The sequence below is a fragment of the Phocoena sinus genome, chromosome 12 (assembly GCF_008692025.1).
Source record: "Phocoena sinus isolate mPhoSin1 chromosome 12, mPhoSin1.pri, whole genome shotgun sequence".
Classification (NCBI taxonomy): Eukaryota; Metazoa; Chordata; class Mammalia; order Artiodactyla; family Phocoenidae; genus Phocoena; species Phocoena sinus.
In genome coordinates, this window is record NC_045774.1 from 34,380,022 (window position 1) to 34,407,707 (window position 27,686).

Sequence of the window (27,686 nt, forward strand, 5' to 3'; positions counted from 1 at the left end):
CAAGTTGTCTTATTTTTATCCACTTCAATCTCTCAAATTTTTTGAGGAATGAATTCATCCTTTCTTCTTATCCAAGAAACAAAGATTGGAAGTTATTTCTTAAACTATTTTTTTTAACTTTAAAATGGCAAAACATGTGTGCATTCATATTATTCTCAAATTTATAATAACTAATGTTTAACTCCTAGAGCAATGGATGCTTCATATTACAGTACGCTTGGTAATGTGGCAATTTAATAAAAAAGTGAGTAACTGGATATAGTATAAGGGCTTAGGCCTTGGAACCAGGTCATTCTTTACTGCTTATTAGATTAATAACCTTGGGCAAGTTATTTAACTTGTCTGAGCCTGAGTGAGCTCATCTATACAATTAGAATTCTCATGGCTTTTTCAGTTCATTGATCTGAGAATTAATTGAGTTAACAAATGACAAGCGCCAAGCATATACCAGACCTAATTCATCTATTCAACAAGTATTTATTGAGTGTTTGCTATATGCCAGACACTGCTCTAAGTGCTAGGGATATACAGATGGTTCTTCCCTTCATGGAACATACAGTGGGGAAAACAATTAAAAGGATACTCACAATAATAATGTGGTGAGTGTTATTATAGGCAGAAAACATGTTGCTATAAAAATACCTACCAGGCAAACCTAACCTGAGACAGGTTGTATTGGGTTCAGTCAGAGAAGTCTCCCTGATGACGCAAGACAGAATGGAAGTTAACCAGATACTAGAGGTAGAAAAACATTGTAGGTCAAAGAACAAATATCCTATAGGTAAGTTTGGAAATGTCCTAGAGGTAAGTTTGGAAAGTGAAGCCTATAGACTAACATATGACCTGCTGATGTGTAATTTGCCCCACACACTCTTTCAAAAAATAGAACCACTTTAAAGAATAAGGAAATTTAACATAAATATTCAGAGTCATGACTTCTCTTTAAAAATAATTTTAAAATGAGAAACTCAGCTCTGGGTTCAAATGCCAATATTCACTTAGGCAAGTTGCCCCCTAAACTGCTCTCCAGTTCTCTGCAGTCCCCACCCTACTACGTGGTGTCTCATCACTGGCAGCAGCACTATTTATATTCCCTGTGTGAAACCTGTAAGGGTTTTACAGGGTTTTTGCCTCCTAACCTAGAAAAAAGAGACAAGAGATCTTTCAGTGAATAGAGCAAATATTGCTACTAAGTGACGGTGGTGGTGACAGTGGTTGTGATGGTGTAGTGGTAGTGATGGTGGTGGTGACAGTGGTTGTGACGGTGTAGTGGTCGTGATGGTGATGGTAGTTCTTGTTACAGTTTTGTCATTGTTTTCTTATTGATAATACTTATCATTATTATTTCTAAAAAAGTTAATGCCATTTCCATCCCTAAAGCCTAGTTTATGACTATCTTACTTAGGTATCAGATCTGCTATGTCAGTATATTGGGTATTGTTGGGTATGTACACCTGAAGCCAAGTACTATAATTCTCAAAGAAAAATATCTTACACATGAGTAGCTCTCAAATCATCAGATTAATTTTCTAAAGGAAAAGCCTTTGGACATAAACACAACTACTAAGTGAGTTTTTTTTTTTTTTTTTTTAGGTATTTGTAGTATATTTACTCTAGTATGGATACTCATGAGAATCAGAAGAATTTATCCTAGCTAATAATCCAGCTGAGAAATGTTACTCTTAAAACAACTAAAAAATACTTCCAAAGCACTATAAGCTGCTGCCATAAACTTAGAAACATAATCTGGCCACTACAGGCATTTAGAGTCTCTTTATTTCTTTTTAGAGTACCTTATTAATGTGAGATAAATGTTTTATGTGCCTGTAATAGGTTTTTAATTGCATGTTTCATGTGTAACATTCACAAAGAACCAGAATGTATTTCACATCCGTGTTATGTAAGATAAAGATACCAGTGTTTGAGTAGCTCAAAAGTCTAACTCTGCTAATTTCCAAATCCCCTGTGTCATTTGCCTTGCTGCATTCGTAAGGCCATTCTGTAGTTGGTACTCTGCCATGGGGTTCTGAAACACATTTTTAGGATTTGACCATGTTTGTCATCCAGTATTATGATCATTTGCATAATACCTCTGCATAGCATTTTCCAAACTTTTCTTAAAGTACTTTCCTTATAAAGTATATAATTTTCCCATATATTCCTGAGTATTTGCATTATATCTAGCTGCGGTTGATTCTACAAATTTCTGGGTTAGGTTTGGATTAATGTTATAAATATATTGCTACATATGTTAATTCTACATGTTGCATTTTTACTGAACAATAGAACAAAGAGTGAAGAATGGGATTTCTTTATCTATTTTAGTTGGATGACTATAGTAAAATATACTTGAAAAAGTAGTCATGTTCTTCCCCCAGAAGAACTTCTAAAAGTTGCTCAAGCGTGTTAATCACCCAGGAGGAAAACCAAAATTTAGCATTAGCTTAAGTTTTCCTTGAGCAACTCTACTAAGGAAGTATTTACTTACTGTTCTAATAAAGTATAGTCATGCTCTATGATAATATATTTTAATGATAAAATACAAGAAGTGATGAGACATTTGGGTTGACAGCTTGAATGATGAAATATCCATATGACAAAACAATTTTATAGCAATCAACAAATATCGTTTGGATGTCAAACTTAATTCCTGAAATTATGACATGTTTTTAGAGTTTCTAAACCAAATCTGTATTCTTATCCTCGGGCTTCCCTGAACTATTTACTGCTGGTGTCAACTCTCCTTCAAGCCTCACGCTAAGGTTTCCCTTTGGTATTTGTCTTGGCAGCAAGCTTGCTAAAAAACGCAAAGATGCTCTGGGGAACACCCGGCAGGAGATGACGCACATGGTGAATGCTATGGATCGCAGTTATGCTGATCAGAGCACTCTGCATGCAGAAGACCCTCTTTCCATCACCTTCATGGACCAACATAATTTTAGTCCAAGATGTAAGTTGTTCATCAAAATTTTAATCAAAGATTTTTAAAGTTCTTTAATGTCTCTCTGAATTCAACACATTACCTTTTGAATAGTGAGGGGAAATAAGAAAGAGAGATGGGAAAAATAGCTGGAAAGAGAAGAAGTGATATAGAATATTATGGAGTTTATCAGAAGGCTTATTTTCAGTCTTGATATTGGATTTAGTTTAACTTCAAACTGTATGAATTTTATTACTGTGTTATAAGACATATCCATATACCACTCACCAAATCTTATGTTATTGCTTTAGGTTAAAATATACTTGATTGCCTACATAAAATTAGTTCATGTCAGAATTTATTTATAATTGTTTTGCCATTTGAGTCTTCCTTTGTGTAAGATAAAGTTCCTTTTGAGATAAGAAATATCATAATTCTTTCTGGGAGTTATTGGCATGGGAAAGTTATTCTATTTAATTATTCTATAGACTCCTGGAGAATTTCAGTAATAAAAAGTTAACCAGGGGAAAGAGGAATCTACATACTCTTAAGTATCTGGTGTGAAGTCCAAAAGTTTACTTGAATTGAGGGATTGGCAGGGAACGGTGAAATCCATCCATTCACCCATCCATGTTAAGGATTCCTCATGTTGATCTATGAAGGCAGATCTTTTAAAATACTGTCTTTTAAAATATTTCCTCTGAAGTAGTTTACTGCTTCACAATCAATATTATTATCTTCAAATTTTCTATGATTTTTATATCTTGTTCTATAGCACTGTTTTTATTTTGTTACTTTAAGTTAAATTACCTGTCTCTTCAAATCCCCAAGTAAAATTGGTATTTGAAGAAGGCAAATTTTGTTTATCCTTGGCCTTGTGTACACAGAGGCATTTTGTCACAGATCCCAGAGGTATGTTTACCTCAGTTTGGGAAACACATGTATAAGGAAAGAAGTAAACAATAGAAGTATTATTTTCTGTACAGATTATAAACATACGGAATGGTAAGATTGAGACAATAAAGTATTTGTAGGTTGTATGCATTTATGGCTTTTCAGAAAGGGGTTTTTTTCTGAAATGTTCAGCTTGGTGAAAACTTTTAGTAATTATTGGCCATCATTTTCCCTGATATATATCTACACCAAATTATTAGTTAGAAATGTTGTAATGAGTCATTTTGGATTTAGTTTTAATAATGATAGAGCTTTTCTGATCTATTTTATTTTCATTTCACTATAAGATAAATGATAGAGAAAAACATAAAATCTTATTATTGTTGAAAGTAAGTTTTGTTAAAAATATAGATGTATCATCTCTCTAACCACTTGCTTTAAAAATTAATCAGTTAAGGATTTGAAAGGATTTTTGTTTCCAAAGCTTTTCTATCTACTGACTGTGTACCTTATTAGGAGGCTTGAATTTAGCAGTATAACTATAAATGTACACTTATGAACTTGGAGAAAGGATTAAATCTATTTCCCAAAGTTAACTAAAAATGTTTATTTGGAATGAATATAAGATAATTACTTCTCTAAGTACCTCACACTTGATAAATCTAAAATACATGTTTTTCCCCCCTAATTTTATAATCTTTATAATGTCATGCTGAATCTTCTTGGCTTTTAAAATTGAACTGACTACTGAAATATAATTATAGATGCACCTTTCCTGGTATTTTGAAATAACCCAAGCTTTGAAAAAGAGAATTTTACCTTTGCAGGTTATAGTAATCAAAGAAAGTTTAATAGATATATTTCTTAAGAAATGATAAATCTATTTTAAAGGAAAAAAAGAGCATAAAATACAACTTTAGGGCAATATGTTCCTTCATGAGCTTTGTTTTCCCACAGTGCCCAATGATCCACTTGTGCCGACTGCTGTGTTAGGTGAGGCCCTAATTCTTTGTCATCTTTTTTTGCATGGATCACCCTTCCTTGCATGGGTTATAGCTTTGTCCACACAGTAATTATTTACAGCACAGGAAGCAGTTCGATTTCGAAAATATAGTCCTGGTTTTATCAAAGAGAGCAGCTGTGGTCAACACAATTAGATCTAGTGCATTTCGAATTAGTAAGGTATGCTTTTTTAAAAACAACATATTCTTTCATTCTTGGTTCTGTTAGATTTGGAGTGAAAGTACAAGGGGCCCCAATATATACCTAATGTTTATACATGCAAGTAAGTAGAATGAACCCAAATGCACACATTTCAGGGGCCAGTGCTACCTGAATAATTAGTTTATATATAAAAATCTACCGGATTTAAAGGGCTTTTCTAGATCCTCCTAATTTTATAGCAACTAAAGAACACATTTCCAAGTAAACATTAGGAATGTGTGCATTTGCTTTAGTTTTTGTCTTTGTTAAGGATATATAAATGCAGGTAAAGTTGCTACAATATTGATATGGAGTTTCGCATTCTATGTGCATCTTACGTAAGCATTATCTTTCAAAAAATTTAGAATAAGCCAAGATTTCCCACTATATAACATCCAAGACAACTGATATTGCTAGTGATGAATAAGACCTTTTCAGCTCTAAAATTAAAATAATGTTTAATCCAACTGTATATTTAAGAATAGAATGAGTTTCATTTCAATTTGTACTCTATTCCTTGACTAATTATACACCAATGATTCATGACCAGCTTGCTCATATGTTCGCAAGTTGTCTTATCAGTTTGACCCCCCTGCTTCTAATATTTAAGCTTCAACCAGAGAAATGTAAAAATTGCCAGATAAGTGTATCTTAAAAGTTCCCAGTTCTCATGTTTTATATTTAAATTTCTTTGAACACAAAACATTAGCTTATGCATGTTTTTATTATCCATGTATTCAATGTTTAATTATATTTTAAAAATATGTTGGAACAATACAACTAACTCAGTTAAGCAAAATATACCTCTTTTTCACTAAAAGAATTATTAAAAATTATAATTTTATAATATAAAGATATATTCTAAAAGAATCTGTCTCTGATTGCACTCTCCCTTTGATGTCCACACCAGTAAATGGCAGGGAAGTGAGCTGGGGAATTTGCCCCAAGGGATGGTCTGATCATGTAGGAAGGAGCCAGGAATCATGATCTTTGGGAGGCATCAAATGCCTCTGAAAATGTCATCTTCTGTTGAGAGCTGTAGAATGCTGTCAGCATCAAACTAATAAGTTAAATTCAATTAAGTTATTAAAAACTCAAAGAAAAAGATAGTTACCTCACTGTTAAAATTTCATTACAGTAATATTCAAGGACATGTAGAATTGGGTCTAAGTCTCAGTCCTCTTGTGGACTCACAGTATGAACTCATGAAAATACCTTTGTCTTTGCTTCTCCATCTGTAAAATAATATAATATTTCTTACCATACCTTTTCCTCAGAGCTTAGTGAAGAGAAAAGGAGATAATGTATAAAGTTTAAAAGACTATTGTAACAATTTTCCCCATGAAAGAGGATATTTTTGTTTAAGGAAGGCTAGAGTTAACACAATAGAATTATAAAATCTGTTCATTTAAACAGTCATTGTGCATTTTATTTCACTTTGAAGGTCAAGCTGATTTTTTTTTATGTTTCTTCTTAAAAGCTAAAAAGCTCTTTAATCATACCAGATTTAGAAATGATTTGTTGCATTTTTTCATCATTCTTAGAATCACTGTGTTTACATTTGTTTTGCATCCAGCTGATTTTGTATTTATAAAGCAATTTTTGAAGTCACTTCAAATATTGCTTGATATTAATATCTGCTTACTGATTTAAAAAGAAGTTAGAAATTTTTGTATTGATTCATATTTTTGTTTTTTGTGTTCTACTGCTTCATTGGGTTAAAGTCCCTATAACTGGTAAGTGTATTGCAAAGAACTCTAGGAAACCTTTCCATCAAGGAAATATTTGAAGTTATTCTTAAATGTGTGATAAGGATAATGATTAGTACATGTACTCTTACTTCTAGTCACATTATTAGGTAATTTAATGAGGTAGAAATGTATAGAGATTAATAATTCATGTGTGATTATTTTAAAAAATACTGCTCATTGTACTAATGTATTAAAGCTTAATGCAAAACCAAAGGCACTGTCTACTTCATGTTGATAATCATGTAAGATTTGGAATATGGGTGAATTCTGTTTTTCTCACTGAGCCTTTTACAAATGTAAATATTCCACTGCTCCAGCAGGTACAACGTGTGCTCTGGGGCTGCTTCACAGAGCACTGATTACCTTATTCCAGCTTGGGTCATTGCGTTTTGCCTCCCTGACATTATTCTCTTTACTTCTCATCCTAAGCTTTATATTCTGTGGTAGTGCCCAAATCGGTGGCTTCTGAATTTAATTTTACTGGGGAGATGTATATATTCTTTATGTCAGTGTATTGATTACAATATTTTAGCAAAGACAGATCAATTGAGTGTTGTCTCATAGAAAAAACAGGAAACTCTCATAAATCATGTTTGCTAGCAAATGTTTGTGTGTAGAGGAGTGGGAAACCAGAGTAAAGAGCATTAATTCATTTGGGTGTTTTTAGGTCACAACAGAATCCAGCAGAGTTTTGTTTTTTTAGTTCAATGTAGAGTTTTAGAAGTAAATTCAAAAAGAAAAAAATGCATTCATCCTAATAAGAGAAGTAAAGTAAATGCAATCAAGCTAAATTATAGAAGCATACAAATCTGATTGTGGGGTTCTTTTTTTTTTTTTTCCTTCTCCAGGAAGAAAAAATGTTTATCATGGGGACAACAATTCATTTTTTGCCATATCCTATTTGTAGAGTTGGTGATAGAACAGGCAAATGTACCAGCACTTGAAATATGTTTAACTGTTAACTAAATATCGTTCTCTACAGTATGCATTATCATTAAAACAAAAGTTCCCCTAAGAGTGTATTTTCTCCTCTGTTAATGAGTATGGCAGTGTAATGTTTTCTAAAGTAACACCCCTTAAAACATTTGTTTTTGTTTTTAACATGGTAAGTTTAAATGTGATAGCTATAAGCATGCTTCTTCTCGTTGTAATGATTAGTACTGTGGTCATTAAAATAATATTTATTTTTCAGAGGTAAAATGTTCTTGTTCTTTTCTTCCTTCTTGTGACAGAGACTTAAGAGTTTCTTTTCATTTTAAGCTAACAACACAGTTGAGATGGGGCCTATACTTAAGTGTGGGTCGTGAGGGATTTAATGGATTTTTAACTAACTGAGTCATTGAAATATGTATTGAGTGACTGCTTTGCACCAGGCACTAAGAATAAAGAGAAAAATATGACTCTTGTCTCTACATGCTAAGTATTGAGAGTTTAGTGAGGAAAATAGATCAGTAAGTAAATGATTAAAATACACTGTAAGTGAAATGAATGTTGGAGAACAGGAGGCCATGGGAACACAAAGCAGGTGCTTTGTAGCTCAGCCTCGATGGGCCGAGGAAGAATTCCAGAGGAAGTACCTAAATATTTTGCCCAAGAGACATACCCCCATTTCTTTTATACAGTAGCCAGAAAAGTCAAAATGTATCAGCAATAAAAACACAACAATAATAATAAACCAAGGGAATGGAGATCAAGTATAAATGCACATGTAACCTGGCTAGCAGACGTAGTGGGCCCAGGGGCTGATTCTGTAGAATGTTCATGTTTCCCAGTCTGGGAGTGTATCGTGGTAAAAAGCCAGAGGTGGAAGGGCATAGTACGGCCACAGGGCAAGAAGAGCAGCCCTGTGGGGATGGGTTGCCTAGAGGGAGGTTGGGATATGGGTGGGAAAGAATTTGTTCAATTTAATCAACAATGAAAACACTCTCCAATTGGCAACTTGATCTTCTGGTCCTACTCTATGCTGCTCTGACTGCAGGTACAAGAAAAAGTCAGAACTCAGCAAAATCTCCCACTTATAGTTTTTAAAAGTGGATCAGGTGTCTCTCTCTACATCTCACAGCATGTGTTGTCTTACTGATAGACACATAATATACCCTGACCTCCTACCTTGAGCTGAAGTAAAAGGCTTTGTCTTTATAGGGGTGCTGCCCTAGGTCTATACTATATTTCTTTCCCTTCTTTCTACTATCAGAAAGATCATAAGATCTTAAAATCCTATTTGCATAGATATATATTAAATAAGGTAACTTTGTCTTTTTTTTAATCTTCTGGAATCTGAAAAATGGCAGATGAGAACCACAGTGCTACAGCAGAATCCAGTCGTCTTCTAGATGTACCTCGCTACCTGTGTGAGGGGACAGAATCCCCTTACCAGACGGGACAGCTGCACCCAGCTATCAGGGTAGCCGACTTACTGCAGCACATTAATCTCATGAAGACATCAGACAGCTACGGGTTCAAAGAGGAATATGAGGTGAAAGTTTCAATACTGTATTGAATTTCATTTCTAACCATGATACCCAGCACCATGTAACAGCTTTAACATAGCAAGCAGTGGAATACTCTGTAGACTGTCTAATCCTTTCTCTGTAAATGTACAATCAAGTGTACATATGAGGAGAGGGGGGTAGATGGATTGAAAGAAAAGGGTACTTCCTGGGGATATATCTGGGTCAAAATTCATTTTAAGGAATAATAAAAGATTGGATCCCATAATTTATTTGACTGTTACTTAAAAACCACTTTGTTAGACTTTATATTTCCCCCGCTCAAAAATCCATAGCAAGATACCTTGAGTCCCATTGTATCATTGCAGGTTCTGCTATTTGAAAGACCTAAGCAGTGGATGCTTTTCTGCCTCTTTGCTTGTTGACCCTCTGTTGAGAAATAAGATCTAGCTTTGTGCCCTAAATGTACTACTTGTCACTCTGAGTTTTGTTTTGAGGATTATAGGTTGAGGGGGGCTGGGAAGAAAAGCAGAGCACGGAAAATCCAGACAACAAAAAGGAGCCCAAAAAAGGACATGGGAAATTCTTCTTTCATCCTTATTGCCCCTTGCTACTCAAACCAAAATACCAAGATTATACTACAAAAGAAGTGATTTAAACTAAACATCCCAATAAACATAGTATAGCAAAAAAGAAACAGTTCCTCGGACACTTTTCAATTACTGAGAAATATCAGTCTGGGGTGTACAAGAAAGTTCCTCCACCACTGTACACACATACGTAAAGTAAAAGAGAACAAACAGTACTTTACTTTGAAAGACCACCTAAAATACATCTAACTATGTAAGGAACCTTCTAAACATTACCTTTAATTTAAGATTACTTGTTATACCATAGTTTAGGAATGAGTAAAATTATTTTTGAATTTTGAATGTTGATTTTAGATATATGCAGGAAACACTATGCTGTGTTAACAAAATAGTGCAAGGAATTACAATATTCTGCCAGAGCTGGGGTGTTTTTTGTTTGTCTTTTGTTGTTGTTGTTCATTACATGTATATTCCTGTGTACCTCGCTTCAAAGTTTGACTCTTTGAAGACCCCATTTCCTGTGTTGAGCAAAGTTTAAGTTTTTCTGCAAAAAGAAATCTATACCCATATTTTAAATTGCTGCATATGGTAATTAAACCAATCAACAATTTCATCTGTTCCAAGATTCTTGGAGATAGTGGCTCTTTTTAATTTCCATATGGTCTCTTGTAGAGACTCAGTCCTTTCCACGATCTTCAAAGAAACTGAAATGTGATGTATTGCACACGATTTAGTGAATAATTATGGGAGAAAACAGGTTTTCTTTTTCCTGTTAGAAATGCTAAAGGAAGCATACTTTTGAAAGTTGCTCATTAAAAGTAGTTTTGAAGTTTTTGATGCTTCCTCTAGTTCCATCTCACAAAGTTATAGTGATCTTAAATTTGAAATACTTTCAAAGTCCTTTTTTGCCCCCTAAAGTTGTTTCTTGTCCTTAATTTGAACTCAGTCCAATCCAAGATGAGCAAGTAGCAGTCCAGCAAACAAGCTTTGAGGTCTGAAAATTGAACTTGTTTACTGCTGTAGTACTCCCTTCCTCCCAGAGAAGATGGCTTTTACTATTTTGGTCTTCAGAACAAACAGACCTGATTCAAGAAAAGGAATTAAATTCAGTGTGCTTGTTAATTTTGGTTTTTTTTTTTTTCTAGAGCTTCTTTGAAGGACAGTCAGCATCTTGGGATGTAGCTAAAAAAGATCAAAATAGAGCAAAAAACCGATATGGAAACATTATAGCATGTAAGTTCTCTTACAATTCTTGGTGAATGTAAATACTGTGTGTAGAAGATAAAGAGTAATTTGCAATTCCTCCTTATATGGTTTTAAACTTTAAAAAAATCCCAGAGGGTGACACATCTTTTCATAAAATAATCTATTTAATATTAGAACAGCATTGGCTATTGGCAGGGATTCAGAAATTGTCATCATCCTCATTAATTAATTGACTCAGACTCTTCACCCTGTGGAGATAACGTGCCGCTTGATTTTATGTTTGTACATAAATATATGGGGGTGTCATTAACAGCTGAAAATATTAGAATAACAAATACGAAGGATTTTTTCAGTGATAAATTGCTATAACTCTTCCACCAAACATATTCAAGGTGGGAGTGTTATTCTTTCCATATACCATATTTCCTTTCTTGGAGCCAGTGCCTGAACCCCAGGTGTTCCATGTTACTTATCATAAGGGACTTCCTCCTGATGAAGTTTTACAGTGTATTCATGAGATAAATAAATTGATTATCATATGAAACCAAAGGGGCAGTAAGAAAAGTAACAGATAGCTTAGCTTGTAACTAACTGCTGATTTACTTAGACCACTTCATTCTCAATTTAAATTATTTTACACTGTCTTTTGAATACATCAGAATTTAACCTTGACTCTCACAAAATAAGTTGAGAGCAGGGGTTCGAAATTCACTCCCTAGTTCTATGGCTCATTTTCTGTAAAGTACGGGGAGAAAAGATCCCACCCATATAGAATCATGCCTAACAAGCAAAATTAGGAGTTAAGGCAAGTTCAGTTCTTTAGAAAAATTTATGACTCAAATGATAATTTATCAGACATTATCATGCCCCGTAAAAGCTTCCTGACTATAAATGCTAGTCATTGAAGCTTTATTAACAGAATATTATCATTGTAATAAGTAATGAGCTCATTAAAGTTCTTGCATTTCTTCAAACGACTGGTATCCAAGGAAATTTGAAAGTATATTATGGATAATCAGTTGTTAACCACCGAATTATTTTAAGTCTCTACTAGGGTCATTGTCTCAGAACAGGGGGAACACTTAATAGCTTTTATTTTATCCTTTAAAAAATTTAGATGATCACTCCAGAGTAATTTTGCAACCTGTTGAGGATGATCCTTCTTCAGATTACATTAATGCCAACTATATAGATGTAAGTATTTTTATCCTTCAGTATGCCCAACTTGTTGGCTTATATATGTAAATCTTTTTGCTTGTTATTACCTATAAAGTGATTGCTAGCTTTTTAAAATAAAGAACGAACTGTACACTTTTCCTTGTTCTACGTCCTAGTACTTACTGACGTTGTTGTGCTTTCTTTCACACCTGACTTTGGTTTGGGCTGTAGATTTGGCTGTACAGGGATGTAAGTACCACTATATGTAAATAACAGCACCCTATCATAAATATTTGATGTTAACTGCTCAATTACAGTTACTACTAATGCTCACTACTAGCTATCTCTGCATGCTTCCCCTAATTAGCCTCATACGGTGTACCTATGTTCATTTTTTTGTAACTCCTTTACATGTGTAAAGATCTACTTTACCTCTTTCCCTTTTCTATGTTTAGAAAAACAGGACCATTTTTAGCTTTTGACAATTTATTATGTACTCGAGTTTTATTTGTTGATGGTTTCTGTTTCTGGTTTTTATTCCTTACCCTTCCCCAAACATGTGAGAAGCTGGATAGTATGATGTGTATTAGTGTTTCTGAAATTTTACTTTCTTACATTTGACTTCTGATGTTAAAAATGGGTAGGGAGACTATTTTGTGGTGTGTGGTATTGGTTTGTAAAGTATTGAAAATCCTTAGGCAAAATAATTACTAAACTGCATTTGTAAAATACACATATCACACATATATATTGAATCATACAAATGAAAGTTTGTTTTGATCATACATTCTGCTGTTCAGTTTTGGTTACAAACATATCTACATGTAAATTCTTTATTTAATGGAAAGTAATTATCAAATAAAATAAAATATTAAGGAGGCAATATATTACATTACATATAAGAAGGACAGGCTCTGTTCATACTTCCTGGTTCAAAATCACACTGGAAATTGTGAGAATGTTGATTCATCTCTCTGTGCCTCAGTTTCCTCATCTTTACAGTGGGGGTAATAATAATACCACTAACCTCATCATTTTGTTGTGAGAATTAAATGAAGTAATTCATGTTGAGCATTTAGCACAATGCCTAGCACATATTAAGCACTCATTAAACTTAAGCTATTTTTTAAAAAAAATAATCCAAACCTAGGTGTGCTGAAATTAATTAATTCTAAATATGCATTAATTGTAAGGCAAAAGGTAGAAATATCAAGTATTGCAGCATATATGATACATTTTTAGATATATAAAAGATATGAAAATGAGGACCCAACTTTTTCTAATTTCTGTAAATAGGAAATAATTTTATCACATTTATTAAGCTCATGTTTTACTGTTATTTTGTGAATTGTCATTATTTATATATTTGATGAATGAATTTTATTAAGTATAGTCTCTGAGTATATTGGTTAAATTTCTGCTCATCATTTTACTCTCATTCAATATTTCAAATTTATCAGACATCTCAACATGGAACACTAAACTTAACAGTCTACTCTCTAGAATAAATATATCAGCAGTTCTCTGACAAATTTGTACTTGTTCTTACCTATTTAGTTTAACCTTGGTTTTCTGCCAAGACCCTGGCAGGACATTTGGTCCTATCCAAAATGTCCATGGAGACATTTGGTCCACGCCAAAAGTCCTTGATATTTGGTGCCATCCAAAACCATTTGGCATATGGACCTAGTAAGCTCATGTACATTTTAGATAGAACCAGATTTTAAGGACCTTTCAGCATAGACTAAGTGTCTTATGGACACAACCAAGGGATCCTGTAAATATCAAGAACCTTGACATGGACCAAATGTCTTATGGATATTTTGGTTAGGACCAGATGGTCTGCTAACTCAGGCTTTTACTAAAGCCCTTTGCTCAAGACACAACAAAGTCAAAGCTTAACCTTATTATACCATTAACATTTTTGCTATTCACGGTCTTTTGGAATTCAAACCAGTTGAAAGCAGCTAACAACTTATCCCTTATCTGGAATAATTTCTTTATTGAAACAATATTAAGTGCTTAACCACATAGAACTAAAGGCACACTAAAAAAAGAAAGAAAAAAATACTAAACCTTTTGTTCAGGATAAGATGCATTTTTTAAAAGATTTCTTTCCCTATATATGTGTGTACCTATAATTATGTGTGTGTAAATTAATATTATCAGCACACACAAAATAGTTTTGGCAGATTCCTGAACATATTATAGAACAGAAATATTCTCTAAAAAATCTCAGCAGGACTTTGACTTGATGCACGCATGCGTTGTCCAGCTCTAACATTGGAATGTTCTGTTATTTTTTTATGGTTCTAATATGTCGTTGTCTATTTGTAATGCAGTGTGTTGTACTTTTGGATGACAAAATAAGAATTAATATTTTTGAACACAATTTTGCCAGGAATGAATGACTAAAGATTAACATGAAGGCATAAACATTTTAGTGAAACCAAACAAAATCTATGAAGTTATTTCCTAGCAAACAAAACTCAATTATGTAACATATATTTTAATCAGAGCCCTTAAAATATTTAATTTTTGCTTTATTTTTACCTTTCAGATAACCTAGGTTTGAGAAGTGAACTATGAGTTCACTACTCATTTCTGGACTTTTTACTGTAACTTAATCTTAACAGGTGGTTGTCTTCATCTTTTTATGCCTTCATTCACTTATTTCTGACGCTGATATAAAATGATGACCAATTTGTGCTCCTATTTTAGGGCTACCAGAGACCAAGCCACTACATTGCAACTCAAGGTAAAACTTTGCCTTTTTAAATGTAATAGAGTAACCAAACTTGCTTAAATCATCCATGTGATTTTTTTTTGTAATTTTATCTGAATTAACTGAAAAAAAAAGATCAGATTTTCTGCTTAACACTGCTTTTTATTCATTTGTATAATACAAATTGTTTTCTCTGTTTAAAATGTATATAAATTAAACCTTGATTTATTTTTTTAATTAAAAGTAAACGCGAAGCTGCTGGTAGTTTTGAGATTTGGTTCTTAGTATCCTGATGTCCCAGAGCACTAGTCAACAGGGATGGGCAGAGAAATTACTTATTTTTTGATGAAAGCAAGTTAGATCTCATCTTGTGTAAGGTACCTATTTTCTTGCAACAGAGTCTGTTGGCCTGGCACGTAATAGTACCCAAGACCAACACTGCCTATAATGAAATACTGGACTGTCTTGCAACAATTGTTTTAAAGTCAAGACTAAGACAAAACAAAGGGCTAAAGGGAACTTAGTCGAGTTCATTCTTCGTGGAAAATAAGAAGACAGTAAAGAAATCTTGTTATAGTGGCACACTGGGAAATAAAAGTATACTAACAGTAACACCAAAACTACTCTAGTTATCTCCCCAAACTGACCACTGACCATCGGAAGAGAAACCTGCACATCTTATTTTATAAAAGAGGAAAGTAAAACAAAAGTTAATTTGCTCTTTTGACAGAGGTCATTTTCTAAGTGCTTTTCACATATCTTTGGTGTAATTGAGTTTAATTATAAACTCTTTAAAGTTAGAAAGATCATCCATGGTGAATAATATTCTGGTTTCATGGTATAGGGTAGAGTAGAGCCCAGTAGCTGCTTTTGCAGTTCAGAGATGATACTGTAAGATTAGAATGTGTCCTTATATGTATGATAGTTCTTCATTAACCCCTAAACATGCACTGTCTATAAATGATGTGTGTATATTTAATTGGTAATATGTGCTGTTTGGTTGATGGTGGTGTAAGACTTCCTATTTTGACATGTACATGAAGATGCATTAAAGTAACTTAGAGACAGATATAAGTACCCTAAAAACTAATGATTTCTTCTTCTGAATTTGAAAACATAGAAGGCAAACTGAAACAAACAAACTTGTACATGCCTATGTTTTTGCCTTTAGTGTGAATTTAGATATGAACTGAATTTAAGTACTTTCAGTGACATTTTGTGTTACACCTTTAATTTTTCTTCTTTGGGTCATTTAGTTTATATTGCTTTTTATCTTGTCTAAACTTCTTAATAACTACAAAATTTCTCTGATAACATAATATTCAAATTAATTTTTTATAGGCCCAGTTCATGAAACAGTATATGATTTCTGGAGAATGATCTGGCAAGAGCAGTCTGCCTGCATTGTGATGGTTACAAATTTAGTTGAAGTTGGCCGGGTAAGAGGCACAAAAAAATCTGTGTGTCACAGAATATGACTGTAAGTTGAATAGCAAAACATAACACACTTAAAATAGAATATCATTCAATTGTTTGAAAAAAAATTCTTAGGCATACCATTACAAGTGAGTGCTCCTACGTGAGTCTTTGATTGCTGAGAAATTATTTCTTATTTAATAAATAAAATAAGTGTTGATTTTATACTAGAATCTAATTGCATTATCAGGCTTGTATGTTTTTATGAAATTGCACAAAATCTTTCTATTTATTGTGTAACAGATTATTTTATCTCATTTGTAGATTTTTACACTGTCTTTTAATTGTAACCTGAAGAGTTATCACTGAAGTTAAATCATCTTGGTTAATGGGTATTATATACTCAGGTTCACCTATATATACTTTTTGTTGTTTAGGTTAAGTGCTATAAGTATTGGCCTGATGATACTGAAGTTTATGGTGACTTCAAAGTAACTTGTGTAGAAATGGAACCACTTGCTGAATATGTAGTCAGGACATTCACCCTGGAAAGGGTAAGTACCCTAAAGTTCTACTAAAATATGTATATTGAAACTTTTTTTTTTTTTCTTAAAATCCATGTTAAGATTTGTCTTGATGATGCTATCAAATCTATTCATTCATTCATTCCACAGATATTTATTTGAGAGCATAACATGTGCCGGGCATGTTTCTAAATCTTGGGACACATATTAAATCCCTGCTCTTGTGGAGCTTATAGTCTGTTGAGGGGAGAAAGACATTAAAAATTAACAAATAAACAAATACACCATATATTTTGAAAAGTACCATGGGGAAAAATAATGTTGGGAATGGAAGTAGGGAAAATTGCTGAGGTAGAGGAAGGAATGGCCTACAGTTTTAACAGAATGTTCAGGAAAGGAGTTGTTGAGAAAGTAACATAAGTAAAGGCTTGAAGGAAATGAGGGAGTGAGTGATACAACTATTATATATCCCAGGGAAGGATTATATCCCAGGGAAGTTGTCCCAGGCAGAATATTCCTGATGGAGGGAAGAGTCATTTCAGAGACCTAAAGGCATGATATTCCTGTCACCATGAGAAACAGCCAGGAGTCTAGGGTATTCAGAGATAGGTAAGTGAAGGGGAAAGAAATATGAGATAAAGTCAGAGAAATAACAGAGCCAGATAAGTGAGCCCTTATGAGCTACTATGATGATTTTAGTTTGTATTAAAGGTAAAAGTAGCCAGCCATTGGAGGGTTTAAGCCCAGGAGTAACATGATCTGACTTTTTTTTAACAGGATCAGAAAGACTGAAGCAGAGTGGGCAGTGTAAGTAGACTGAAGTAAGACGTAGGAGCAATAACATACATTGTTGCAGAAAAGTTTAATAAATTTGGCCACACAAAAGTGTAAAATTATCTGTATCAAAAAATTTTTAATTAAAATATGTACACGCAACAAAACAAATCTGTGATTATTTAATATTCTTAATTCATAGTGTTAATATAAATAGAAAGGAAACAATAGAATCCCCCCCAAAAAAAAGCAGCTGCTAAGCTGCCTATTGAAAATGTTTAACCTCATGCTATACCATTTTGTACTTTCAAATCAGCCAGACCTTTTTAAAAAAGAATTATAATCCTCATTGATTTTAAGGATATGGTGAGACAGATATTTTCATATGTAGCTGATTGTACTTAAATTGACATAAACCCTCTGTAAATCAGTAAAGCAGTGTATCTACAGAACTTTAAAATATTGATGTCCTTTGACCAAGAAACTTACCTTCTATGAATCTGTCCTAAAAAATTTATTAAAAATACAATGACTCATATATAGTCATATAAAATTATAGATAACCATAACTGTCCACAATAGATAGTTAAATTATACATCTATGATCTGGAAATACCACTCTTTACAAATGATATTTATAAGTAATTTTACCATCATAAAAAATAATTAGGGGAAATATTAAATGGAAAGTACCATCATACAGAACAACATAATTATGATGATCACAACTATAAAGTATGTATGAAAATTTCTTAGACAAATCAAGTAGAAAAAATAAGCAAAATGTAGGAGATTTCAAGAAAAGAACCATCAAGCATGATTTAATGAATAGCTAGATCCCATTATATGGAAAGAGAGAATTTGGAGTATACATTCTTCTTGTAAGTTCATTAAAGTTTTATAACAACTCAATCATGTACTTAGTTATAAAGGAAATCTGAATATATAATGAAAATTCAAGACGTTTCCAAAATCCAATGGAAACTAAAAACAAATCACTGACCAATGATCCCCCAAATTAGGCTCAGAAATCACCAAAGCCTCTTTTGAATAATCTTTGAACTATAGCCTTAAAACTAAAATTATATTGTAATTTATTTCAGATTTTGACAATTTCATGTCAAAATTTTCCACAAGTTATCTTATGAGAAAAATATATACTCAAAAATGATTTCTATTTTGAAAGGCAGTCTAAAATCTTGTGAAAATTCATAAAATTAGAAAATCAGAAAAAAAGTCAATAAAACAAAGGAAAAGTTAAATATAAAACCAAAACACAAACAAAAAAGAATAAATTTAATCAAAGAGCTATTTCCTTGAAAAGAGGAATAAAGTAACTAAACCACTTGTCAATTCCAAATGAAGAACGATCAAAACAAAATATGCAACATTAGATAACACAAAAGGTGTATAACTACAGTTACAGTGCTATTAGGAAAATTATAAAAAATAGTACGTGTGAACTTGGAGGCAGATTTTAGTCTAGGTACACTAATATTCTAGGAAATAATAATTTCCAAAATTTGACTCAAAGAGAGTTAGGAATCTGAACAGATAGTAAAAGAAAATAGAATGAGTGCTAAAATTTGCCATTAAAATTGTATTATGGTTTCATAATTGAGGTTTCTTTAACCTTTAAAGAATAACTAATGAATAGCTAATGCCTAAGTTAATCAAACTATTTAGACCATAGAAAATCATTAAAACCAACTAAATGTATTTTAAAAGCTAGCATAACTGTGATAACAGAACCACATAGAAATAGGACTCTCTCAAGCTCTTCTCTCTGTCTCTCTCTCTTTTTCAGTCTCTCTCTCCCTTTCTCAAGTATGTACACACACATACATTAGAGACCAACTTCATTCAAGAACATGCTGAAAATTTGAATCCAGCAGTGAATTAAGAAAAGATCGCAACATGATCTTTCATGATTGTTTTTTAAGAATACAAGGATTTTACAACTGTGGTAGGAAATCTAGCAGGATATTTCATTATTTTAGTGCATTACAGGAGCAAAACCATGTGATTTTATTAATAGATATTGTAATGCACTTAATTTTATTTAAAAGACATTTATAGGCATTCTCTAATTATATTAGAAAAATAAGGAGACTTGCTAACATTGTTAACATTGTAACATTATTGGGGTTTTATTTTTATTTTATTTTCTTGTTATTTAGAAAAAACACTGAAAAAGAGTGATTTTTTTTTTTTAACATCACATATTTGAAAATTACTCAGGAATATTTAAGTAAAATGAACAATAAGGGAACATGCATTGCCAGATACTAAAATTTTCTAAAAAGAGCGAGGTCCATACAGCAACTCCAGCAAAAGGATCAATGCAGAGGAGATGAAGTGATTGTCTAAAGTCAGATCTTTGAATAATGTATGGCCTTCCTCAGTGGAGCTGACTTGAAAAGTAGTTAAGAAAGTGATTTTATTTACACAATTCCATGGTGATGTTTATCATTGTCACTATTATACTTATTTGTTGAACCCTGCTTTGTGTATGGTATTGTACTAGGAACGGGAAAGAAAAAGAATTGTAAGATACGATCACTGGCTTCCAAGGTTTGGGTGGTATTAGTCTGTTTAAGATGGAATCTAGGGCTTCCCTGGTGGCGCAGTGGTTGAGAGTCTGCCTGCCGTTGCAGGGGACACGGGTTCGTGCCCCGGTCCGGAAGGATCCCACATGCCGCGGTGTGGCTGGGCCCGTGAGCCATGGCCGCTGAGCCTGAGCGTCCGGAGCCTGTGCTCTGCAATGGGAGAGGCCACAACAGTGAGAGGCCCGTGTACCGCAAAAAAAAAAAAAGATGGAATCTAAAGATAAACTTTCTCAATTTAGTTCATTTATTTCATGCAATTTTCCCACCTTTTCTGAGGAACAAGTGAAACTGAGATTCACAGATCTCACAGTAGAGTTGGAAATATATGGATCATAGTGGGGTTTGGGGGGCTACAAATGTGGATTCTTAAAAATAAATTATGCAGCATTTCATCTATATTCTCCAAGCACTGCTACTACAATGTACAGGCTTCTTTTAACAAAAAGGAAGGGAAGAGCTTTGAAATGTGTATTGAAAGGGTTCTCTTAAATTAACCCAACAGGAGAGAGACAGGACAATGGATGCTTTGCTTCTTTCATTTTGTATTTTTGTTGCCATAAATAATCCTCTGTGTGCTGAATTCTTTCACAGAGTTTAGAAAAATAGTCTGCCCAAAGAACAGTTTAGCTGTCTGTATATTTTTACAAACCAATCTAGAGTAGTACTGTTCTGGAAAATCCCTACATGCTATACATCAAAACTATTTTCAACATGGATAAGCAAGGCATCAAAATCTCTTTGTGAGGTGAGAAGTAGAAAGTTGCTTTTATACACCACTTGAGAACTCAGTGCATTGGGTCAATAGGGCAGCATTTTAACTTCCCATTTCTTCCTTTTCCCCTAATCATTTTATGTGTTGTCATTCCAAGTAAGGAACAGACTGTCAAGGTAAATACAATTTACCCAGACTTATAGAACTGAGCAAGACTTCTAATTTTCTTTCTTTGGCAGTTGTCTGACAATTAAGGTAAGCTCCTAGGCCATGTCAGCATCCTTTTTCAGAAAAAGCATGGTCTTTGGTAAATTTCTGATTTTTTTCATTGTCAGGTCTAGTACTCGTGGTTGTCTTTAATGGCTCTATTTTGGTCCTTTTGAAAGCACTTCTTTACATGTTTGCACAGAGGGGCTACAGTGAGATGCGTGAAGTTAAACAGTTCCATTTCACCGGCTGGCCTGACCATGGAGTACCCTACCATGCTACAGGCCTTCTTTCCTTTATCCGGCGGGTCAAGTTCTCCAACCCTCCCAGCGCTGGCCCCATCGTTGTGCATTGCAGGTAAGTGGTAGTCCAAATGGCATTGACTGTGTGCAGTCAGCTTTTTAAAAATATCCAGACAAGGCTTGTAAGCACAAAAACTAATGCATACTGACAACAGGCGTCCCCACCCCCCTGGGCCAGTAGGGCAAAGAGGTGAGGGGAGAGAGAGAGAGAGAGAGAGAGAGGAGAGAGAGAGAGAGAGAGAGAGAAAGTGAGCGAAGCTTCATCTCCCACTCCCCAGTGCTCCCGAGCGCTGGCGTTACTGCCTGAACCATTCCCCTACCCACCCCCCCGGGGGCTGTGGAAAAATTGTTTTCCACAAAACCGGTCTCTGGTGCCAAAAAGGTTGGGGACCGCTGGCTTACAAGGTTTCAGCTTTCATGTATTACAGATAAGGTAAAACAGTACTAAAATAACAGTTAACTCTAAGGAAGATATAAAATAGAAACTTCAGAAATAAATATATTCATCATAATGTGTGTAGTACTGTCTATAATTGCGAGTGTAGAAACTCTCTGCCTTTTAGTGGCAACATCTGTGTGCGTGTTGTGGTTTGTTTGTTTTTTTAAATCACTTTTGCAAATCCCATATTATATTTTGGAATGGTAGGTAAAGATAGAGATTTCTTGCCTATCTAGTAAATTCCCAATAGAATCCCAGCTTTTAAAACTAAATTTGGTAAAAATAAAATACAGTGTGTGGAGCGGGGGCGGGGGAAGATAATAATTCCATCATTGCTAAAAGTTTTCTCATACCCTTTCCAGTTTATTGTCCTTCCCACACAGAGGCAACCATTATTCTGATTTCTATCACCACAGATTTGCTTTGCCAGGCCTTGAACTTCACATATATAGAATCATACTTATGTCTTCTTTGCGTCTGACTTCTTTTGATCAACTTAATGTTTTCGAGATTCATCCAGTGTGTTGCTTTTATCAGTAGTTTATTTCCTTTTACTGCTAAATAATATTCTATTTTATGACATAGATCGCAATTTGTTTATCCATTTTCCTGTTGATGAATATTGGCTTTGGTGCCAATTTTTGGTTAGTATGAATAAAGCTTCTAAGAATAAAAAAAAACGAAATTTGAGGCATACAAAGTTATTAAATGGTTTAAATTGCAAGAATTTGTGCTGTAAAACAGCTACTTCACAATTTTCTTTTTTAAAAGCCATCCATCAGAGAACCTTGAGGACTACATCAGTAAAATCCAGCAAATATACGCCAGAAAAATCTGATTATCCAGACGTTCTTCTGATTAGAAACTTCTCTTAAAACAAGCATTCAGAGACACTAAAAGCAAATTACATGGCCTCATTTTGAGATATGAACAGAAAAATATGTACTGAATCTGGAAGCTTTTCCTAAATGTGGCACACTATTCTCAAATACTGTCCCTTCCAAGCTACATAATAGGTTGTGCTTAAGCATTTTTTTTCTTTCTGAAAATCCAGACTATTCAGTATTTACATGACCATGTATAAAAGGGGGAAAATAAAGCACAAAGAATACAATAAAAGTAAGGCGTCCCATTAGGATCAGATACTGTGTACCTTGCAAAAAAAAATCTGTTCAATCCTCCTCAAGAAATCTGATATACTCTTCAATTACTTTCTTGTCTCAAACCCTGGGAACAGTGATTGAGAAGATGGTAGGCAAAAAAAAGAAATAGAGATAGCCACAATACCTTTTACTTAAATTTCTTAAATAACAGTAAGTTTAAGAGAAATGACCAAATCTGGACAACAAAGAAATAATGTTAATAGTCTATCTATGCATTTAGAAAATGAGATAAATGGGTTTTCAATTATGGGGTGTCCTGACTTATCATAGAGGTTTACTTTCCTATGAATGGCTTGCTTCAGAAGTGCTCCAAGATTCTCAGATACTCTCTTGAAGCAGAAGTGTCATTTTCTACTTACACTTGGGTATCTGAATTTATGGAAAAGAGGAAGCTAACTACAAAGTGAATTTCCTGTAAAAATCCCAACTGTATCTTGTTTGCTCCATTGACTTCTATATATGATAGGAGAAATATTTGTAGAAATATTTCCAGTGGGTAAAATAATCAACAGTGAATTATGATTCAACTACTGAATTAAATACAGTAAGATAGTGGCATCTTTGTGACCTGTTAAGAATTATATTTCATACCTCACAATTCGTTTTCATTTTCTCTTTGTATCACCATTCAAATATTCTTTCTACTGTTGGTCTCCTCCCCATTGATAACCGCCATTTTCTTCCCCACCCTCACTATTAACACTTCCCCTGAATTGTGACTCCTCAGATTTTCCATTTAAAGGTTTTGGAATCAATGTTCTTTTGCCTTGACAAGAGTCTGTCTGACTAAGACAGCATTCCTGCATTTTGCCCGAGTGCCCACAACCACGTGAGTGTGAGTCTCTCAGTCTCAGGTGAAAGTTTAAAGCACGAATCCACCCCTTGATCAATTCTACGAGCTTGAAATTTATGTAAAGTGAAGACTGTAAGAGAGCTATGGAACTTGAGTGACATATATACCTTATTTTCAAAACACAGTTTGATTTGCAAAGCTTGTATCTTTTCATTTGTTCCAATCCTCAGTTTACACCAAAGTAGATACTCTACATGAAGTTATTTGTTCATTAATAAGCATTTACACAGTAAGTACAAATTATGTCTTATACTTTGTTAAATCAGTTTGATTCCACTTATTTGAAAATCAGAAGGATCTTTCCATTTTCATAGACATGCTTCCTGCAGTTCTTTAAATCTGTTTATTTTTCAGTGCTGGTGCTGGACGAACTGGTTGTTACATTGTGATTGACATCATGCTGGACATGGCTGAAAGAGAGGGTGTTGTTGACATCTACAACTGTGTCAAAGCCTTAAGATCTCGTCGTATCAATATGGTCCAGACAGAGGTGTGTTGATTGCTGATTAACCTCTAGTGGCCTTTTTTTGTTGTTTGCTTTCCAATATTTATCAAACTAAATACTAGGTGTTTTTCACATAGAATCGATATTAGTTCATCAAGTCATATAGAAAAACTTCTTTGATGAAAGAACATTTATATTAAATATTATGAAATTTTTCTTTCTTTTGATAGGAACAGTACATTTTTATTCATGATGCCATTTTAGAAGCCTGCTTATGTGGAGAAACTGCCATACCTGTCTGTGAATTTAAAGCTGCATATTTTGATATGATTAGAATAGACTCCCAGACAAACTCTTCACATCTCAAAGATGAATTCCAGGTATTAACTATTTCTACAGCCTCTTTTATGAACAACTTATTACAATTTATTCTGGGCAGTCTTAATTCTTCTAAGAAACATCTTTCAAGTCAAATTTATAACCTTTGACCCTATTTTAAGTATAATATAATACCTGTCTCTTTCATTATACGTATTATGGAGTCACTTTTGTGTTAATGAGCTCATATCTGCTGTATCTTGAAGGGCAGATGAGTTCAGACTCAGGGAAAAGTGTGGGAAAAGGTATCATAAAAGTCAAATTTAGTGGTAATCTGGGTGTGTTTAAAACCTTTTTCCAAATGCAGTCTTACGGGTTTTAACCTTCTGTGTTACTCACAACGTGAGATCAAGAACATTAATAATAATAGCTAGAGTTTGTGCTAAATATCGTCTCTCAATAATCCCCAATGTTTTCATTGCCCTTAAAACACCCCTAAAGCTATGTGACTGTGAAGTCAAGAATAACTCTAGAAACCTAATACTTTGATTCTTTGCCCAGTGCTCTTTCCAACATGCAATAGCATGTCTTCAAACATGGCACATTAAAATGTTATTACAAATGATAACTTTATGATGGGTCATCATCATGGGCCACTTTGATTGCATTTTCTTTGGTTAGGCAATACATTTTGCAGGTTGCTGTGTTGTTTAGCATCCCTTTCCCTTTTAAGAAGAGGCCCATTGTACAATGTGTGTATTGTTTCTTTGTCACTTCTCTGGCTTCATTAGCCTTAACTACAAAGTCTATCAGCGTGTCATCGTGGCAAATGCCATTGGCTTGCACAAATCCTTCACTTTCTACTTGGCCTCCTAAATGCTTGATAGATCAGTGTTATGCTATTAAATGGGTCACTGTCTTTTAACCTGGGTTCCCTTTTCTTTTCAGACCTTGAATTCAGTCACCCCTCGACTACAAGCTGAGGACTGCAGTATAGCTTGCCTGCCAAGGAACCATGACAAGAACCGTTTCATGGACATGCTGCCACCTGACAGATGTCTGCCTTTTTTAATTACAATTGATGGGGAGAGTAGTAACTACATCAATGCTGCTCTTATGGACGTAAGAGACTGCTCTCTTTGTTAGTGTAAAGTGTCATGAAAAGCTGCAAAATTGATGAACACTGGCTAGTTCTCTTTTCAAGAAAATTTAAATGGCCTAAAAAGGAAAATTGGAAACTTTCATTGAAATACGCATTTTTTTGGAGAATGATTTTGAATTTCCCTTACAATGATTCTTAGGCACTATAAATTTTAGATTTGACTGTAAGTTTGGCACTTGGTTGTCAATTATTATAAAATTTCTGTACAAGAAATATCTACAGGTGATAGTTTTTATCCTAATTATTTTCAGGAAAGAGAATCATGCTTATCTATTTCGAAGTTTTAAAAACACAGGATGCCATATTCTACTGAAATTGTGTTAGTCTGGAAATTTTTATCTCTGACATTTAGTGTTCCAGTAATTTATAGCTAACTTGTTGCATTGGCTATTAATTAATAGAGACTAGATATAAATAACTAAGGGAGGCATGGAAGATATCATGTTAACACATCGATCATAATGAAGGAACTCTCTTACCCCACCCCAATCTTCACACTGTAGACGGTAGAGCATGTACTCAGCGTGTTAGCGTCCCATAGACAGAACAATACAGAAAGAGAATTTTAAATTACTCTTTGGCCACCTTGTTTTGCTTACCTTGGGAAGAAGTAAGAAGGGTTTCAAGTTCAGAATCCTTTTAGTTTATCACCTTCATTCATAAGCATCTCTAGTTTTTGCCCTTTAGGCTATGGAACTGTAGTAAGGAGAAATCAGAAGTCAGGGTTCACTCCTTGGTGACTAATAATGAAGCTTTCTAAGTAATTGCGCCTATTGTGTTTCCAAAATTAGCTTCTGATAGTAAGACTTAGAAAAGCCCACATTCCAATTCTAACTTTCACCCAGTTGCTTTGATCTTTTTTATTCTACAGCGCAGAATAGTTTAAAGGCAAGCTCAAGTAGAAAGATACCACTCCTGCTGTGACCAGAGTCTTGCCTAGTCATTACTCATATCCCCTGAAATCACATTGGATCCTCATTGTACTTTTTCTTCCAACTTTAATTGTCTGGAAAGGCAAACATACTAAATACAGAGAAAACACACAGAACTTTTTGTTTCTGAGCCAGTTTGGATTTGGATGAAAAAAGGCCGTGTGAAAAAGGGAAAAAGAAAATATTAGGAAAGAATATTGATGAGGCATTTTTTGTCTTTAGCATTTCTTTCAAATTTTTTCCTCATTTTCAGATTGTTTTCTAGTCAATATGAAGACTGAAGCTTGTATTCTGCCTGTTCTTATTCTCTGTTTAATTCCCTGTGATTCAACACAGATATATTTTGTAGTTGAAACTGCCCTGTGGATTTAGTAGTGTGGTTAGGGCTTCAGAAATTTCGGTTCGGTTTGGCTAATAAGAGTGGGCTCACTGGTCAACACTCCCCACTTTCCTTTGCCCTCTACCCCCATCGTAAGGGTCATATACCCTGTGCCATGCCTGTGAAGAATTAGGAGGTAAGGCCAAGGATCCTGTGATTTCAAAGCCTTAGATGTGCTCTTGCACTTAGAGAGGAAGGAACCTCCCCTCCCCTGTGACTCAAAAAAGGAATAAAAGGCTTTTAGCCTTCTTTGACTTACTTTCCCATGGAGCAGACGTTTAATTGGAAGGGAAGCTTACTTCTTTCTTCTGATCCTTTCCCATGAGCTTTCATACCCTCTTTAGGAGGGTACTCACCCCAACTGTGGTGTGACTTTGTAAGGTCTTAAGGTCAAGTAGAAGCAGCCGGTGAATTACTATCTCCTCAGATTTATCCTGAAGTCTTCCATGGAGTGAAACGCTATGGTTAGCAGCATTTCCCAAATGGTGATAGGATCTATGAAGTTTAAAGGTCAATTTCTACACTGGTTTAAGACACTTGAAGGACTTAAAGAG

At 34.2% G+C, this 27,686-nt stretch overlaps 1 protein-coding gene across 5 annotated transcripts in view; it reads left to right on the forward strand.

The window, feature by feature from the left end:
• Positions 1–27,686, forward strand: part of PTPRK (protein tyrosine phosphatase receptor type K) — a 576,017-nt gene that overhangs the window by 538,571 nt on the left and 9,760 nt on the right. For 4 of the 5 annotated variants that reach the window (XM_032651570.1, XM_032651569.1, XM_032651571.1 and 1 more), the window contains 11 exons: positions 2,790–2,950; positions 9,060–9,244; positions 10,954–11,041; positions 12,132–12,208; positions 14,894–14,930; positions 16,239–16,336; positions 16,751–16,867; positions 21,342–21,496; positions 24,251–24,386; positions 24,572–24,721; positions 25,608–25,781. In XM_032651570.1, coding sequence (XP_032507461.1) covers positions 2,790–2,950; positions 9,060–9,244; positions 10,954–11,041; positions 12,132–12,208; positions 14,894–14,930; positions 16,239–16,336; positions 16,751–16,867; positions 21,342–21,496; positions 24,251–24,386; positions 24,572–24,721; positions 25,608–25,781 — 1,378 coding nt within the window. Of the gene's footprint in view, positions 1–2,789; positions 2,951–4,771; positions 4,808–6,741; positions 6,754–9,059; positions 9,245–10,953; positions 11,042–12,131; positions 12,209–14,893; positions 14,931–16,238; positions 16,337–16,750; positions 16,868–21,341; positions 21,497–24,250; positions 24,387–24,571; positions 24,722–25,607; positions 25,782–27,686 lie in introns of all 5 variants that reach the window. The other variant, XM_032651573.1, reaches the window with a different exon arrangement.